The 18,904-nt window shown below is 41.8% G+C and overlaps 1 protein-coding gene across 4 annotated transcripts in view; it reads right to left on the bottom strand.

Annotated features, from left to right (window-relative positions):
- RABGAP1 (RAB GTPase activating protein 1) overlaps positions 1-18,904 on the bottom strand; it is a 164,945-nt gene that overhangs the window by 2,806 nt on the left and 143,235 nt on the right. For all 4 annotated transcript variants that reach the window (XM_032165079.2, XM_032165078.2, XM_032165082.2 and 1 more), the window contains 6 exons: positions 13,640-13,732; positions 13,098-13,208; positions 4,629-4,733; positions 3,673-3,756; positions 2,922-2,993; positions 671-868 (listed from right to left, as the gene is read on the bottom strand). In XM_032165079.2, the coding sequence (XP_032020970.1) occupies positions 671-868; positions 2,922-2,993; positions 3,673-3,756; positions 4,629-4,733; positions 13,098-13,208; positions 13,640-13,732 (663 nt within the window). The remainder of the gene's footprint in view (positions 1-670; positions 869-2,921; positions 2,994-3,672; positions 3,757-4,628; positions 4,734-13,097; positions 13,209-13,639; positions 13,733-18,904) is intronic.

Genomic DNA, 18,904 nt, shown 5'->3' with positions numbered 1-18,904 from the left:
ATTCCCAGTGAATGTGTGCAATGAGGGAGAATCAGCCCTAAAGCTTTTATCCTGAACTTGTTCCCTCCATAAACAGTGCTTAGGGTTTAGTGGTGCTGGTGGACCTAGCAATGCATATAAAGATGACCAAAACAAGCCCTAACTTCTTCATCAGGAAAGGAGGCTCAGATAGATAGTATATTCACAGTCACAAAGCTAGTTAAGTGGTGGGAACTGGAAGAACAAAAGCTTGCATTTATAAAGCCCCCGACATTCTGCCAAGCCATTTGTGCACACTATCTTACTTAGTCCACAAACCAACCTATCAGATAGGGACTCTCATCATTTCCATTTGTAGATAAGAAACCTGAGATGTAGGGAGGTTACTAACCCAAGGTCAAACAGTTCAGTGGTAGAGCTGTGTTTCTAAAGCACTGTCTTCTCATCCCATCAAAAGGTTCCAAGCTTTGTGTATCATTCTCAATATGACAGTGGAAATCCTCAAGACAGGCCAAATACTGATGAGACATCCACTGGCCAATAACAAGTCCTGTATTTCTTCTCATGACAACTGTGACCAAAGTTTAAAAGGTGGGGAAAAACCCCAAACCATAAAGATAATTTCTGGGGTTTCTAGTGCACATCAGGAAACCCAGCCCGCAGGCATGTGTCTGAGCTCTGCTGCTGTTACCTGTATCTTACACTCGGCCTCCACCAGCTGGAGTTTGGTCTGTGCCAGTTCTAGCTCCATCTCTCTCAGCTGGTTCTTGAGCGTCTCTTTCTCTTCATCCGCGTCCTCATCTAAAACCTCCTTGGTTGAGCTTATGCCTTTTACACGCCCTTCTTTGTTGAAAAATTCCCGGCACCGCTCACAGTCATCCACTTTTTGCTGAAATGGAACGTGAGATGTGAAGAAAGAAGAGGAACTGGCCCTTTAGGATGGTGTGAGCATCTCCTTTGGGGGACACCAAGAGACGGCTTCTCTGTTGAGCACTACAGTTTCTGAAAGCCTGTGCTCTTTGTAAACTGGCAGATAACCTACTGGAAAAGCCGCTTGGTATTATACACCAAAAATAATAAAAATATCATTGTCTTGATACAGTAATCGCACTTCTAGGAACCCAGGATGAAAAATGAAGCTGTAACTAGATAAAAATTTATGTACAAAAATTTTCACTGTAGAATTGGAGACAAGCAAAAAAGCGGGGGATAAACTATTCAAAAACAATTAAATATTAAATATACCGTGCTATATTTATACAAGGAAGTACACAGCCTCTAAAAGGTTTTTGAGGAACTTTTTATAACATTGGAAAATGGATGCATGCTGGTTGAAATAGAACACAAAAATGTACATAAACTATGATTACAAATAAAATGTATTCCACATTTCATCAAAATAAGATGCCATTAACTGTAAGAAATGTCATTTTATGTTCCTTTCGGAAAACATTCTGCCAATTAAACCACAAAAAGCCAATTATAAAACATCCCACTTTCAGAGATGTAAATGTGAAAAAAAATGCTTATCTCAGAATGAATGAAATTTTAGATGTTAAACACCGAACAAAGACTGAAAGAATACACACCACAGTGTTAATAAAGATGTTATATGTGAAAAATGTATCATAAGGGCTTTTTTCCCTTATTTACTCTTCCAAATTTTCTGCAAGAATATTAAAGTTTTAGAATCAGAAAATAAGTTCTATTTAAAAACCAGATCTGGTTGGCCAGGCGCGGTGGCTCACAGCTGTAATCCCAGCACTTTGGGAGGCCAAGGCGGGTGGATCACGAGGTCAGGAGTTCGAGACCAGCCTGGCCAAGATGGTGAAACCCTATCTCTACTAAAAATACAAAAATTAGCTGGCGTGGTGGCACAAGCCTGTAATCCCAGTTAGCTGGGAGGTGAGGCAGGAGAATAGCTTGAACCTGGGAGGCGGAGGTTAGAGTGAGCCGAGATGGCACCACTGCACTCTAGCCTGGATGACAGAGCAAGACTCTGTCTCAAACACACACACACACACACACACACACACACACACACACACACACACAACACACACACACACACACACACACACACACACACACACACACACACACACACACAGATCTGGTTAAACATTAATTATGACGAAGGCCAGTGTCATCCTGCTCTAGGTATAATGTTGCTTTGCACAAACATGGCCATGAGCACAGAACTTTCCCAAGTTCCTGTCCTCTGAGCTGTAAATATGTTAGTGAGGCACTTTTCAGTAAATTGCTTATCTTAGTAAAATCTGACAAGTACTGTAATACAGGTAGAGCTTAAAGAAAGCACCACGTTATAAAAACTCCTAAGCTGCCAACAAAACATTAAACAATTAAAGTTCTAAACTGGGCACAATGGTGCCCACCTGGAGTCCAGCAGCTCAGGCTAGGTAGGGATTTCGCTTGAGCCCAGGATTTCAAGGCCAGCCTGAGCAACATAATGAGACCCTGTCTCTAAAAATAAAAAAAATAAAAATAAACTAAGGTCCTCATTGTACTTGGATGTGTTACAGCAGAAGGCATGAACTCAGAACAACACTGGAGAGCGACAAGCCACAGCACATGATTCTGACCTCTGCACTCCCACCACCTCAAGCAAGACCTGTCACTCGCATGACTCCTTCTCCTCAGCATCACACTGCTGACATCGACTGCCTTACAGACATTTGGAAATCATGGGGCACTTGCACTTTGAGATCTAAAGCTAGAGCTTGTTTGATTTCATCTGTACACCCTTCCAGAGAAAACAGGCGTAGTGTTAGTTGTCAACTACTGAGCCAGGACCTGTGACAGGTGCCTTATTGCTTAGATTCTCTCACTTTTGAAATCAACTGCCTCCTCCCAAAACCTGTTTATACAGCCATAAAATGAAGTAGGTGGTATAAAATCTTTTAGATAAAGAGAAGTCTTACCCGAATTTTCTCAATTTCCAGCTTATTGGCTGTCTGCTGCTTCTCCAATCTTTCACTCAACTGAGAACAAATCTAAATAAACAAATATAAAACAACAATCTCTTGAGCAATTGTAATCATCTGCATAAATTCCGTAGTGGAAGCTGGAATATGTAAATTGAAATTAACATAGTAGCAAATAGGCTGCTACCGCTCAGGAGGGGATATGAAGTTGATGGATAAGCAGGGGTTCTTCTAGCTATGCCGCCTCTGCATTCACTGGCCTAGGACTTGCAAAAACCAAGCAGCACCACACTCAATGGCCAATGGTTTCTGAACACCTGCCAGACGCATGAGCCAGCAAGAGATCCTAGTGTAGGAGGGAACAAGACCATTCCGTTATGTTCTTAAAACTCAACCAGTCAGGGAAATAAACGGTTTAAAACTACACATAAACAAAAGTTCATAATTCTGAATCTGAAATACATACCAAAACATACTGTGGTTTTAAGTACCTACTATGTGCTGGGCACTGCCATGCACTCTACAAACATGGTCTTTTTAAATCCTCGTAACAACCTTCCCAGGCAGGGATGATTTTCCTTCTTTTGCAACTGAGAATAAGTGAAGCCACTTGTCAGTGCAGGGGCAGAGCCAGGATCTGAAACCAGAGTGCTTGCATTTGGGTTTGGGGGCGGGGGGCAGGTATACATTTTATCCAGACTACGGACTCCCAGATTACACAGCCCAATCCCAGGGTACTGGAACCTACCTGCTTATAGTCACCAATGATAGAACTGTTTTTTTTAATCTCAGATTCTGCCTTGTCGAGTTCCCGACGGCACATTTCTTTTAACTGCACACATAAAAAAGCAAAAGGGACTATGTTAACAGAAAAATAAAGGAAGTTCTGCCACCAACTGCTTAGTGCTAGGCTTCCCAAAAACTGCTGAACCAAACCCTGGAAGTCCTCTAATTCAGCTACTTTCTTCCTTCAATCTTGGCAGCACTAATCCCCTGTTCCTGATGCAGGAGAGGGAGAGAACAGTTAAAACTACCAAAAATGTCAGACCCTATTTCAGATTGAGGCTTCTGCTGAAGGTCTTCCCTGCCAGTACAAGCCAACCTGTGGACCTTCACTGACAGACCAGACACAAACCAAAGAGCTCATAAGAGGACTGCGGGTTTTCAGCATCTCATGATTTCTGTAGAAAGGGCTTTTTGCAGTCTCTCACCCCAGCCAGTCCTGCCTCCTGGAGGACCGCGGTGCGATGGGGGAGGGGGCTGCTCCCGGGCGCACAGCACCCAGAGCTCTTCCCATGCCTGCAGGTCTGTGTCTCCAATGACTATGGAGCACTGGCTGAGAACATGATTTCCCAAGCTTGCTCTATGAGGGAGACAGCAGAGGACAAGTAGGGAAACAGCCAGGCATTATATGATGTGTGCTTTCCTTCTGCAGAAATTCTACCCCCTCATCTTTGTTATGCTCAAATGCCGACACACAGAAATTCTCCTGCCCCAACAAAGGATAGGCTTCAACCCACTGTCTCCTCCTAGACTTTAATTAGGAACCATTGGACTTTACATAGTAGGGGGAGGAAAAAAGGTCTTTGGAGAGAAACTGAAGCCAGATGTCTCCAGGTTTTCTAGTGCCAACAGGAAGCCACCAGCTGAACTCCCAGTTCTCAAGCATTTGCAAGACAGAGGAATGTGGGAGAGTTCCCTTACCTGAGCAGACTCTTCTTCCAGCCGTCTTTTCTCTTCTTCTGCATCAATCAACTTCTGTTTGGTCATCAGCAGCTCCTTATTCAGAGCATCTGCCTTTTCCTCAGCCTGAAACATTTAAGATATGCTGTCACAAAACAAGAATTGGGAACTGCAAAGGGTTTACATTACTTAGCATAATCCCATTTTAAGATGATGGGGAAACTCTGAGTCAGAGAGGGGAAATTATATCCCCAGGGTCACAATGAGAATACACTCATTGAGTCATGCATAAGTGCCTGTCCCAGTCTCTTGCTCAGAGGTAGTGCAGGGCAGTAGTTAGGAGCTTAGCCTTTGGCATCAGACAGCCTGGGCTCATCGCCCATTGTTCACTGACCATGTGCCACTTGGACAAGTCATTGAGAACCTCTCTAAGCTTCCGGCTCTTCATCTGAGGGATAAGGCAAGAAAAGCATTCAGCACAGTGCCTGGAATACAGTAAACACCAATAAAAGGTAGCCATCATTATTATTATTAATAAACTGGTTTTCTTCCTCCAAATTGTGTTTCCTCTGCTTCATCCAACCCGTCTGGCATTTTTCTCTTGTTATTACCTGATAAAGGAGGCTGCCCCTTTCCTGGCACTTTTTCTTATCTTTAATGGCCACTCTCCACCCCAGTCTTTTTCTAAAGCATGCAAAAGGTCTAGTGGGCGTATCTGTGAGTCCTAGTGAAAATGATATACTTTTGCCTGACATATGAGTTCCTGGTGCTGGTCACTCCAAGGATAACTGAAGGACTGACTACACCATATGAGAGAAGACTCAAGGACTAAATACAGAAGGTCTCTGCTGGGCTCCTGATATGGATAGGATTTCCCTGAAATTCTGACATCACCTAAAGTAGTATAACTGGGCCACTGAGTTTTCCACTATACTCTTCTTCCTTTCCTGTATCTTCTTTGGAAGAAACAGGTTCCAGAGAGCTGGGTCCTTAAATGGGGAACTGGGCCAGGCGCGGTGGCTCATGCCTGTAATCCCAGCACTTTGGGAGGCTGAGGTGGGCAGGTCACAAGGTCAGGAATTTGAGAACAGCCTGGCCAACATACTGAAACCCTGTCTCTAATAAAAATATACAAAAAATTAGTCGGGCGTGGTGGCAGGCGCCTATAATCCCAGCTACTCGGGAGGCTAGGGCAGCAAAATCGCTTGAACCCAGGAGGCAGAGGTTGCAATGAGCCGAGATCGCACCATTGCACTCCAGCCTGGGCAACAGTGCGAGACTCAGTCTCAAAAGAGAGAGGAAAAAAAAGGAGGAACTGAGAATGGCATGATACGCAGATTCAAAAGGCCATTAATTACTGGCAAACTGCAAATGCACGCAATTAAATGCGGCCCTGCAGTTATGTCCTTCATGGGGAGTAGCTTATCATCTCCTCTAGCTCAAACCCAAGAAGCAATCAAAAAAGGAAATGAAGAGAATCAAACAACAGGGAAAATATACCAGTAAGGAGAATGAAGTCCTGTTAAAGATTCTATTTTACTTTAACCAAGAGAACAACCTATCCTCTCTCCCTTGGACTCGGTTAACATCTTTTGAGCATTACATTGGAGCATGTGCTACACACTTACGTTCTGTCCTTTTCTCATCATCACTACCTTGGTAGATGATGATTAATACTAAGACTGATTCTGAGGAGTATGGAGGAGCCTGCTGATGAACTGTGTCTTCTAACTCAACAATCTTCTCTGCCCACCCCAACTCCCCAGTTTATAAAGCAGTTAGGTGGGGAAGTGATTTCCCCAAGCTGTCACTAGCATGTGGCATAGCTGGAATCTGAAACCAAGTCTTCTGACATTGAGTCCGGCATTTGCGCCACCACTCCTAGAGCTGATTCTCAAAGTCATGCCAATGGGAAGGTGCACAGAGGGTACTGGCCTGACCCAACCAGGGTCCTCTAATGGCACCACACCCACTGCACATTCTATTTACATCAGCATATGAGGAGAGGGCATCTGGTGATAATAAACACATTCAGACTTCTAGTCACGAAGGATTAACAGGGACCAAGTTTATCCTCCTACTATAAACAGAAAACTGGATAGAATATATGAAACAGCTATTTTCGGACACTGAGAACAATAAATGCAGAACCGAGGTTTCTGGAAGGAAGAAAACAAATAAGGTCCTACTTTCACCCTGACTTTCTGCTTAGATTCCAAGCAGAGCATGAAAGCCTCAAAGGGTTAAGGAGACAGGAAGTTAGGGTGGCTGGAAGGCATGGTACAGGGCTCTGGAGAAGAGGGAGCTCTAGAATAGCTTATCAGGCAACACAGGAGATAAAATGAAATCTTGAAAATACCCAATTAAACCAAAGAATACAGAAAGAGAAAACAAATGCAGAAGACAAATAGAAAACAAATTATCATTTGGACAAAACAAAAACCCATTTTAAATATAAAGACACAGACATGTTAAAAGTAAACAGATGGAAAAAGATGTACATACCACACAATACCATGAAAACTGGACTGGCTATAGAAATATCAGATAAAGTAGATTTCAGGACAAAGGGTATTACCAAGGACAAAGAGGGGCATTTCATAATGATAAAAGAGTGACCCTTTGAAGGTGTAACAATCCAAAATGTATGCAGAAATTCAAATTACATGAAACAAATCCCTATATAACTAAAAGGAGAAAAAGAAAAATGCACAATTAGAGTCATAGAAACTTCCACTGTGCTCTCTCAGGAAGCAACAGAACAAGCAGAGAAAATCAAGTTGTTCTACATAAGACTTGAACACTATCAACCAATTTGGCCTAATTGACACAGTACACTCCACTCACAACAGAACATACATACTTTCCAAGTGTATGTGGTACATTCACCCAAACAGATTATATGATAAGCTATAAAATAAGTAATGGTATATTTTAAAAGGATTAAAATCAGGCAGGATATAATCTCTGATCACAACAGAATTAAATGAAAAATAAACAGAAAAGTTTCTGGGAAAAACAATAGTTGGAAATTAAATTACATACTACTAATAAACTTGTATAAGTGAAAGAATAAATCACAAGAACTGAATGAAAATAAAAGCACAACACATCAGAGTATGTGGAACGCAGCTGAAAATAGTGCTTACATGGAGATTTCTGATTTTTTTTTCTTCAAAGACACAGGGTCACATTCTGTTGCCCAGGCTAAAATGCAGTGGTATGATCATAGCTCACTGTAACCTTGAACTCCTGGGCTCAAACAATACTCCCATCTCAGCCTCCCAAGCAGCTGGGACTACAGGCATGTGTCACTATGCTCAGCTATTTTTCAAAAATTTTTTGTAGAGACAAATTCTTGCTATATTGCCCAGGCTGGTCTTGAACTCTTGGGCTCAAGCAATCTTCCTGCTTTGGCCTCCAAAGTGCTGGGATTACAGGCATGAGCCATTGTGCCTGGCTGAGATTAATAACTTTAAATGCTTATTTTAGAAAAGAAGAAAGGTCCAGAGTTACTCAAACTTCCTCTTTAAGAAGCCAGAAAAAGAGCAAATGAAACCCAAAGAAAGTAAAAGCAGAAATCAATGAAACAAGACAACAGAGAAAACTCAATAAAACCAATAGCTGGCTTTTTTTTTTTTTTTTGAGACAAGGTTTCACTCTGTCACCCAGGCTGGAGTGCAGTGGCGTGATCTCGGTTCACTGCAGCCCCTGCCTCCCGGGTTCAAGTGATCCTCTCACTTAAGCCTCCTATGTAGCTGGGAATATAGGCATGTGACACCACAGCCAGCTAATTTTTGCCATGTTGCCCAGGCTAAAGCTGGCTTTTGAAAAGATCAACACAATTGATAAACTTCTAGCTAGGCTGGTTATGGAAAAGTGGGAAAAAGAAATGACGTACATCAGGAATGAAAATAAAACATCTCTACATATCTTATAAATATTAAAAGAATAGAAACAACCTTATATCAACATACTTAAGATGAAATGGATAAATTACTTGAAAGACACAAATTATAAAAACAGACACACAAAAAATTAGAAAATTTGCATAGCTCCATATCTAGAAAAGAAAAAGAATTCACAATTAATTTCCTGCAAAGAAAATTTCAGGTCTGCATGACTTCACTAGGGAACTAAAGATTTAATCAAAGAACCATCATATACAAAGTCCTCAAGAAAACAAGAGGGAACACTTCTCACTTCATTTTATGAGGCCAGCATTCCCCAATGACAAAACCAGATAAAAACATTAAAGAAAACTCCAGACAAATATTCCTTATGAACATATAAATATTTAATAAGAATTAAAATCTTTAATAAAAAATAGAAACCCCAACTGGAGTTTATCCTAGGAATGCAAGGTTGGTTTACACTGAAAAGTGAATTTATTTCACTATATTAATAGAATTAAGGAGAAGTACCAAATGATTATCTCAACAGACACAGGAAAAGCATTTGACAAAATTCAACACCCACTCATGACAAAAACTCTCAGCAAACAGGAACAGAGGAGAATTTATTTCCTCAACCTACTCTACGAAAAACCTACAGCTAATGTCCAGAACCAGGCAATGATGTCCACTCTCACCACTCAGCATTGTTCTGAAGATGCTAGTCAGTGCAGTGAGACAAGAAAAAGAGAGGCAGACAAATATGAAAGGAAGAAAAACTGTATTCAGAGATGATATGATTGTATATGTGGAAAATCCCAAAAAATATATTTAAAAAGCTGACAGACTAACAAATGAGTTTCTACAAGGTCACAGGATAAAAGGTCACAACACAAAAACCAACTGCATCTCTAGAGACTAGCAATACACAACTGGAAAATGAAATTTAAAAAACAATACCACTTTACAATAGATTAAAACATGCACGTCTTGTAAATTGAACACTAAAAAACACTGCTGCTGAGAGAAACTGAAAAAGATCTTAATAAAGGAAAATTTTAACATGTTCTGGATTGAATGCCTCAACTGTTGTTCAGATGTCAATTCTCCCCAAATTGATTTACAGATTCCATGAACCTCAAAAGCCAGAGGCTTTTATTTCTAGACGTTCACAAGCTGATTCTAACACTGATACAGAAATGCAAAGAACAACAAAGTCAGAGAACTCACATGAACTGATTTTAAGATTTATTATAAAGCTACAGTAAGCAAGACAGTGTGGTACTGGCTTAAGGACAGACACAGAAATAGATGGAGCAGACAGAATCAAGAAGTGAACCCGCAAATTTAGGGTCAATTGATTTTTAATAAAGTGGCCAAGCTAACTCAATGGGTCAAGTTCAGCAATCTGCAAAATGTCACAATAACTTAATAAGGAGCCGAACCAGAGTTCACATCCTGCTGGACAGCAGGTGGGCTCACCAGCAAGTTTTCTTCACTCTCACGTCTGTCTTAACACAGAGGAGTGACCCTGCTAGAGGGGACTTGGACATGGTCCTATCAGCTCTGCAGGGACCTTCCATAGGTTCCCCTCATCCTTTTAGCACCAGTGTCAGGTCTAGTCATTACTCCCATTTCATACAGAAAGCTTGATTGGGGTCACCTAGGAATTAAGTGGCTGACATGGAATTTCTCCACAGCTGCTGTGTGAAGAACAGCGAAAGTGACAGGTGATGAATAACAAAAGTGGTGTATAATCAACCAAAAATACAAGAGGGCTCTGGAAATTTTAAAGCCTCACACCAGAGCTTTTCTCTGAGATGCAGGAAGGAAGGAGTTCAAAGGAATGATGTTCTTTCAAAAACCTAAGTCCCTAAAGTAAAAAGCTAATGAAAGGGCCCCACACTCCTCCCTTCAGTGAGGAAGAATCTAGCTGATTTTCAGTGACGATTCAGAAGAAACTATAGAGAGAAGTCTAACTTGGGAAGGGAAAGTGAGTGTGGGAAAGGTGTGTCTGCAGCATTTTAGATGACTGCAGGATGGGCCCTGGTGTGACGCTCCCGAGCCCTGCCATCAGCAGGGACCCTGCCCTGCCGCCTGCTTAGGAGGGTGAGCTCTGGTGTCAGGCCTTCAATTTGAGGGCTTGGCCACTAGCTGGGTGATCTGTGTGGGATATTTAACCTCTTTTTGCTTCAGTTTCCTCATCAGTAAAATGGGGATCATAATTATATCCCTTCTACAACACGGGCTACTCTGAGGATTTGATAATATATAGAAAGCACTTAGAACAGTGCCTAGCACTTGGTAAGTGCTCAAGAAATGTTAGCTTTTATGTCACAATCCCTGGTCCTCATGTTTTTGATATGGTTATGACATCGATTCATAGCTCCTTGTCTCATATTTACTGTGGAAACAGGCTGGCACTGTAAAAAAAAAAAAAAAAAAAAAAAAAAAACCTGGGCATTCCAGTTCCATGGGCCTGGCTCTGCTTCTTCCTGGGTACCTTCAACTGAATCTCAAGTTTTATAGCTGTTAAAAAAAAAAATCCTCATCCATAAATGGAACTTACATTACTGTTCTCTCAAGGCTGAGGTAAGGGTAAGAGAGATCACAGTTTAGTAAAATGCTTATCATAGTGCCTGGCACCACAAATCATCAGAAAATGGGATGTCGTATTATAATTCTTATTATTTTGCACTCCTAATATCAGGAATGAAACCTAGTTCTCTGACTACTGTCTCAGGATAAGACGACTTGAAAAAGGGTTTATACTGTTTAGGGGCAGGTTTTAAGAACATAAGTAGTCTACGACTCACTAGTGGGTGTCACTGTTAATACTGGGCCTGTTAGACTGGAAAATGCAACAGCTCAAACTAAAAATCCACCTGGAATTTTAGCCTAAGCTGCCTCTTAATTTCACTGTAGGACACAAAAGCTCCTTTTCAAGACCCATATTTTTTTTCTTTTCCTTTTTTTCCTCCTTTCTGCATGACCCACGGCTGCTATGAGGGCTGTGTTGGGCGCACACCTCTGACCCTGCTTCAGTAGTCCCTGCTCCATGTACACCTGCCTCCCTCCACTCACTAGGCAGAAATACCCGAACAGGGAGAGAATGACCCATACAGTGTTTCTACAAAGAGTAACAGAGGATATGCTGGGAATTTGCACCGTAAGGAGGAAACTCAACCCTGATGAGCAGACTGTGGTAAGCCAAAAAGCCGTCAAGAGAGCTCAGGTTCTGGTCATTGAGGGCTAATGACCTTGAAACATTCTCCCTGCCCTGTTAAATTCAGTTATTTGTAGATGACAAGCAGACAAGCAGAGGAAGCTAACATTGCCTGTGCCTGATTTTTTTGTTTAATGATGCTTTCATATACATTTAATTATGTAATTCTCTCTATACCTTGTGACATAGCTATTATTCTACCACCCCTCATTTTATAAGGTGTCCAAGGTGAGCTGAAAGTAAAGTAGCTGGCATTAGAATCCAGGTCTATCCTACATTTTCTGAACGGGTAGATACTGTGGTCTCTGTCTCACCTGTTAACCACTTTGAGAATGTGATGAAACCATAGTCTTTCCACCTAGGAGGACTAAACGAAAGCATAGCCTTTCAAGGAAATGAATGAGTACACAAAATTTTTGCAAGCTTCTGATGGATGTCAAGGACATCCTGAAATTCATGGACCCTATTTCAGTGCATATAATGTAAGACCCCTGTAAAAATCCTCAACAGCCTGAACCCATCCCTGGAACTTTAGGAAACCAATGAGCAGAAAGGTAATCCTAGGAGCCTGGCAGGGAAACCTAAAGGGTTGGCAAACTACAGTCCAAGGGCCAAATCCAGCCTGTCATTTGTTTTTGTAAATAAAGCTTTTAATTGGAACATAGCCATGCTCATTCATTTGCATATCATCTATGTCTACTTTTGCTAAGTAATAGCAATGGAGACTGTAGGGCCACAAGCCTCAAACACTTATTATCCATCCCTTTACAGAAAATGTTTGCCAACTTCTGACCTAAACCATAATCGAGAGATGATACCATTTCTTCTAAGGTTAGTTTGCAGTACAGAAAATAGAAAAGGGTTTCTGCCAGGAAAGACATCACTCCAAAATTGTTAAGATTAGGAGAAACAAAGAAAAATGAAACATCTGTCAACAGAAACTCCTGATGAAACTGCAAGTTGCTGAGGTACTGAGCTGCATTCCAACTGGCAATGCTTTTTCAACAGGCACGAAATATGTAGGATAACAATCTCTTCTTGTCTGAGGGGGGAGGTTAAGGTAATTATAATGATTAAATGCTCCTGCCAATTACAGTAATATAAGAATTAGCCACAAGGTCTCTTAATCAAATGTTTGGGAAAGAAGCTCAAGGATCATGTGCACAATGAGAAAAGAATGTGGTAAGGAGGGCTTTGTGAGACAACAGATAATTCCTGAAAGGAGGGAAGTGACACTGACAAGCAAGTTGTATCACAAGAGGGAAACTTTACAGGTGGCTAGAATAACAATCACTAAAATTCCAGGATTTCTCTTGGGGGGAATGTCAAGTGTCTCAGTGCGATCTTTCCCTTCAGACCCATTGGACTTACGTTATCCAGGTCTTTCCGTAGTGCAATCTTGCTGGTCACCAGCTCATGGGCTAAGTCATCATTTTCCTGTTCCAACCTCATGTTAGCTTCTTGTAGACGCCTATTCTCCCGCTGAAGGGTAGAAAGAAACCAGTTACAGACACATAAAAATCAGATGGAAATGAAAATTTATCAGGGCTAAACCTCAAAATAAATTTCTAAGTCCTATGGAAACAATAAGAGAAATGGCTGGACCTGATGTGTTTCCAAATCAACAATTTCTTATTTTCTAGCTCCATAAAGAAATACTTAACTGATTCAAGTGATCTTGTCAAGCAGCTACTATTTGTTAACTGTGACGAAAAGCCACTGAACTGTAACAAACCAGGCAGCTGGTTTGAAGCAAAAACAGACCTTGCTTGCTAATTTGCAAACTCAAAACTAAAACCTGAACCTACAGAGGAACTGAATTTTAAAAAGGACTCAATAAAGCTAGTTACAAGCACAATCATATGAAATGAAAGCCTGGGAGCTCCTCACACATAGGCCGCAAGCAAACAAACCTCAAATCGCTCGATGGGGTCTTCTTGCTGGGCCTGCTGTTCCCTCATGGTGTGATATTCTTTCTCGTATTTTTTCAACTTCTTCTGACTAATCTGTAGGATAAATCATAGGGTAAATTAAGAAGTATTAGAAAGTAGTGGGTGCTTCAGTGCCTGCACTGAAGACCAAGACTTCTGGTGGCCTGGGCAATCTCAGTCATTACGGACGTGGTATTTCCTAATTTTTTGGAGGGAAATCATCAGAGTAGGGTATAAGACCAGGACCCCAAATTCTCAATGCGTTTAGAGTTCTGTTGGAGATGTTTGGTTCCTAAGGCTTTAACTGACAGTATTAGAATGAACACCCTACAGATGGCTCCTCCTACAAGTTCTGGGTCCTATTTGTCCCTAATAATAATAATGCCACCATTTTATTTAGCATATACCAGTGCTGCTGCTAAATCCTTTAAATCTGTGACCTCACAGCACCTCTACGAGGTGTGCTATTCTCATCCTCATCTTATAGGCAAGTTAACTGAGGTATAAGGAGGTTGGTTATATAACTTGACCAAAGTCACATAATAAGGGACTCGGAGATCTGGGATTTGAGCCCTGGCAGTTGGACTCCATCCGAAGTCCTCACTATACTAGCACCTCTCTATTCCCTCCCTTTCCTCTCTCCTACCTCCTTCTGTGCTGCTTTCAAATAGACAGTTATCTCTACCCTTAAAAACACAGCTCTGCTGACTACTCTGCTTAGATGCCCTATCACCCCATCAGATTATTGTTCTCTTTCTCTCAAGCCTTTTCTTACCCACCATTGCAAACCACAGGCCTTTATCTTCACCTCCGTTGCTTCAAGACCTGCCCCTCCTTAACGTAAGTCAGGCCTTTGCTCTGACTACTCTATGAAAGAACCCCCTTGAAGGTCACCAGTGGTGTCTTTTTCCTCTGTCCAGTGGTCTTACATCTCCCCAGCTAAACTTCAAAACTCCCTCACTTTCATGCTTTAACATGACCAATCTTCTCTGCTTTCTTCTAGAAAATCTTTTCTCCCTTTATTCTCTTGGCTTTCCTTCTACATAACAGGCTTTCCCCCTACATAACAGGCTTTCCCCCTCTCTACTGGTTGGCTCTGTCTCCTTCTTCAAGCTAAACTATAACCAAGGGCAAAAAGATGCAACTGCCTTTTTTTTTCCTCTTTGAGGAAGCTGCCTTCAAGATGCAACTGCCTTTTTTTTTCCTCTTTGAGACAGGGTCTCTATCACCCAAGCTGGAGTGCAGTAGTGTGATCTCAGCTCACTGCAGCCTTGACATCCTGTGGCAACTTGATTCTCCCACCCCAGCCTCCCAAGGAGCTGGGACTACAGGCACACGACACCACACCTGGCTGATTTTGATTTTTTGTAGGGATGGTATTTTGCTATGTTGCCCAGGCTGGGTGACTATCTTTCCTTCCTCTGAACAGCTAGCCATTCCCTATGGCATTTTTTTAAATTACATGTTCAAAAATTATGAGATATAATAGAAAAGTGATAAAAAAAAAAAAAGATGTGTGCGATTTAAAGACTGATTATGGCTGCGTGCAGTGGCTCACACCTGTAATCTCAGCACTTCGGGAGGCCAAGGCAGAAGGATCACTCGAGGCCAGGAGTTTGAAACCAGCCTGGGCAACACGGCAAGACTGTCTCTACAAAAAAATATAAAAATTGGCCAGGTATGGTGGCATGTGCCTGTAGTCCCACCTACTCTGGAGGCTGAGGTGGGAGGATCCCTTGAGCCCAGGAGGCTGAGAATGGAGTGAGCCAAGCCAAGACTGCACCACTGTGTCCCAGTCTGGGTGACAAGAGCGAGACCCCATCTAAATAATTAAAAAAAAAAAAAGAATATAAAACTAATGGTCATCCCTTCCTGAAGCTTCAGTAATCAGCACTAAAGTGCTGACACGGAAATCTGCCTGTTAGTCCCCAGGTTCAGGTAACGAGGACTCTCAGATCTACTCCACTCTAACTTTCTTATTTTATAGATGAAGAAATAAGACCTAGAAAGGGGACAGGATAGGCCCATGTTTGCTGCGTGTTGGTGTCAGTGTCTCCAGATGCTCTCAGTGGGAGAGTGTGTTCCTCTCCCATTGACTGTGGACACCTCCCCTAGTCAGGCTGTTTGCAGGTCTGTCTCAATCACAGCTCTATTCCTGGAGTCTGGCTGCTGCCCAAGGTTAGGCAGCCAGGAAGACAGCATTCTGCTCCAGCTGACCTCTATAGAAAGATGCTCACTCAACACCTGGGGTGAGGCCACACTGGAGCAAGACATCTTTAAGCTGAGATCTTCTGCAGTTTAGGGCCAATGCTAGGGTAAACTTTTATTGTGTACCTAAGGGACTCACAAAGAAAGCACCTAAATAAAATGTCTATGCAATCAGTAAGTGTATAGACAATCCTAACAGATCAATGGTAGTGGAAGAGAAAATAAATGTGGCTGTGAACAGCAAACACTTCATTCCCAGTGCTTTTGCATTCTGAATAAATAAGAGGAAGGGCAGTGGTTATGAGGCTCCCATGGCACTTTATTTAAAAAAAACGAATTGATACCAAATCCTGTAAAACATTTTCACAAATCTTCAAGATTCTTCAACTTTTCATTCTCTTGCTGGGGTAAGGAAGAATTAACATTTTCCCCCATAGATATATGTTTTAAGAGGCTAATTACAAAACAATGTCTTCTATGTTTCATTAACCCTTATTATAGCTGCCTCACCCTCATAGTAATAGGGTTGATTCTCCCTCAGTATCATATATAACAAGAGTTGGTGTGTGATAAGTACCTGGTAAATAACAGAACCTTTACACGGACCAACATCTCATTTGCTTCTTACATTCTCATGATAGGATATGGGTGTTTCTTTTCATTTTTCCCATGACTTCCAAGTATTCTGCATTGAGTATGAATTATTTTTATAATTAGGAAAAACAGAATGCTGTTTAAGTATCATTTTCATAATTATACCGGGTTTCTCTAAGAGCTCTGCTTGTTTCTCTAGCTGATGGTCTTCATTTACTTCCGAATCAGTCCTCAGGGGTCACCTCTCAGGAATGGGTGTACACAAAGCTCTGCTGTCTTCACAGACTTTGCTGGTCCAGAGTCCTGACTTCTTCACCAGCTCAGTCTTTTCCCAGTCTTCACCCTCACCTCTTCTCAGTCTCTCTCTTTCTCCCTCCCACCCTCCCTCTCTCCCTTAAACACTCACCACAAACACAAAATCAATAAAAACACCATAGCTTCTCATGGGTTCACGGATGATGCTGACTTTTGCCACATGGGTGGCTGCATACCAAACCCAACTAGTTTAGGCTGCCTCTGAGGCACCAATTCCAAGAAAAAGACTAATACCTGAAACCCGAATGGGGAACCAGAAGGTGCCAGCAGCAGCAGGGGCATTTTAAGCCTCCTTTTGAGGCCATATCTGGCAGAGGCCAGCACCTCCCAGCCTGCCTGTGACATTATGAATGTCTTCTCCAGGCCAGAACTGTCTCTCACTCATTGTTGTCCCCTGTTCATGCATAGCGAGTACCCAGAAATGCTTGCTGAATTACTGAGAAAGGACTCTCTTTTCCTTGCATTGACTTTTCTTCTGAATGGAAATGGCAACCAAAGTGGACATACAATGCAAGCATGTTCCTTCTGCCTGGACAACCTCATACCTGGCTCACTCCTATTCACTTTTGGGATTACAGTTCCAACGCCCCTTCTTTAGCAAACCTTCCCTCATACTCTCGTCCTGTCAGGCCAGTTCTTTCAGTTATATAACATTCTTACAGCATCAAGTCAATTCATCCATGGCACCAATCCAAGCTCACGATTACGTAGGTTTCTACTTAATTGTCTGTCTTCCCACCAGGAGACAGGCCATATCTGTTATACTTACTATTGTATCTCCAGTGCTCAATGCTTGGAAAGTAATTGGGACTCATAAAAATAGGATGTTAAACAAATCAAAGCCAAAGGCTTCCTTTTTACCTTAATAAAGATGCAGTAGGGACATTTATTTAACCAATAGTTAAGCACTACTATGTGCAGTGGCATTAGCAATACAAAGATATATAAAGGTGCCAACGTACAAACTCCATGAGGGCAGGAAGTCCTATTCATTGTGAAATTCCTAATGCGTTTCACACAATAAGCATGAAAATACTTAATGAACAGAGACTTAGAAGTCCAAGACTCATTTTTTCTCTCTCTTACTTTTAACTTTTAATTGAATTCGGGAAGCAGGGGAAGCTATGGATTTAGACTCAGAGCTCTGAATCATACCCGCTGTTCACTGATTCCTATCAGAAGGCTTTGGAAATCACAGCTTCACATAGAGGTATTTTTGCCCTCGGAGAAAATTAAATTTGAAATTCAATCTTTGTTCTGTTTAAATACACTTTGTGGGGAGAAAAGAAGCCTAACAAATACTTATGATAAGATTGGGTTTGTTGGTAAAACCAACCTTATACCCCACTGTATTAGCACAGGGGTTCTTAACACCGTTAGAAATAGCACTACGTTGAAAGTCTCCTGAGAGCCATGGTTCCTCTCCAATAGAGTGCACAGAAGCCAACTTCCCCTCTCCCTTCACAATCAAAACATTCTACATACCGTTTCAGAGGGCTCATGCGCCCCCTGAGGCCTGTCCATTGTCCCAGGTTAAGAAACCTTAGATTAGAGAGAAGGAACAGACTTGATACATGCCAGTTTGTTATTTTGATAGAAGCACAAATTCAGTCCAAAACCTCTCTCCTTTGGTCACTCACTTGTCATTAGTCTGTCACAGGAACTGGATAATATGCTTTCTTAAAATCTATGGCACTTGCCCTGGGGAAGCTGGTCTCTGATCAGCCCCTGGAAGACAGTGACGGCAAGGGCATCACAAATGGAGAAAGAGTGAGAGTGGCTGCTCACCTGGGCAGGTGTGATGTGGTACAACCTGCCCACTAAGAGCTCGGGCTGTGCAGGTGGAATGGACCAAGGCTGGAGTCCTGGCTCTGCCAATGACTTACTGTGTGACCAAGGGCAAGCTGCTTAATCTTAAGTCTCTATTTCCTCATCTGTAAAAATCGTAACAGTCCTTATGAAGACTATTGTTATGAAGATCAAAAAACATAAAATATATATAAAGTCCTCAGAAAAGTTCCTAGCACACAGTAAAGTATTTTCAATAAATTTTAGCTACTATTTGTCGTTATTACTTGGCATCTTGTCTTGACTCAAGAGACACAGCTACAACTCTGAACATGTGCTGCA

Source organism: Hylobates moloch, unplaced genomic scaffold (assembly GCF_009828535.3).
Source record: "Hylobates moloch isolate HMO894 unplaced genomic scaffold, HMol_V3 SCAFFOLD_10, whole genome shotgun sequence".
Classification (NCBI taxonomy): Eukaryota; Metazoa; Chordata; class Mammalia; order Primates; family Hylobatidae; genus Hylobates; species Hylobates moloch.
The sequence above is the reverse complement of the archived record's forward strand: the minus strand, read 5'-3'. Positions and strand labels throughout refer to the sequence as shown.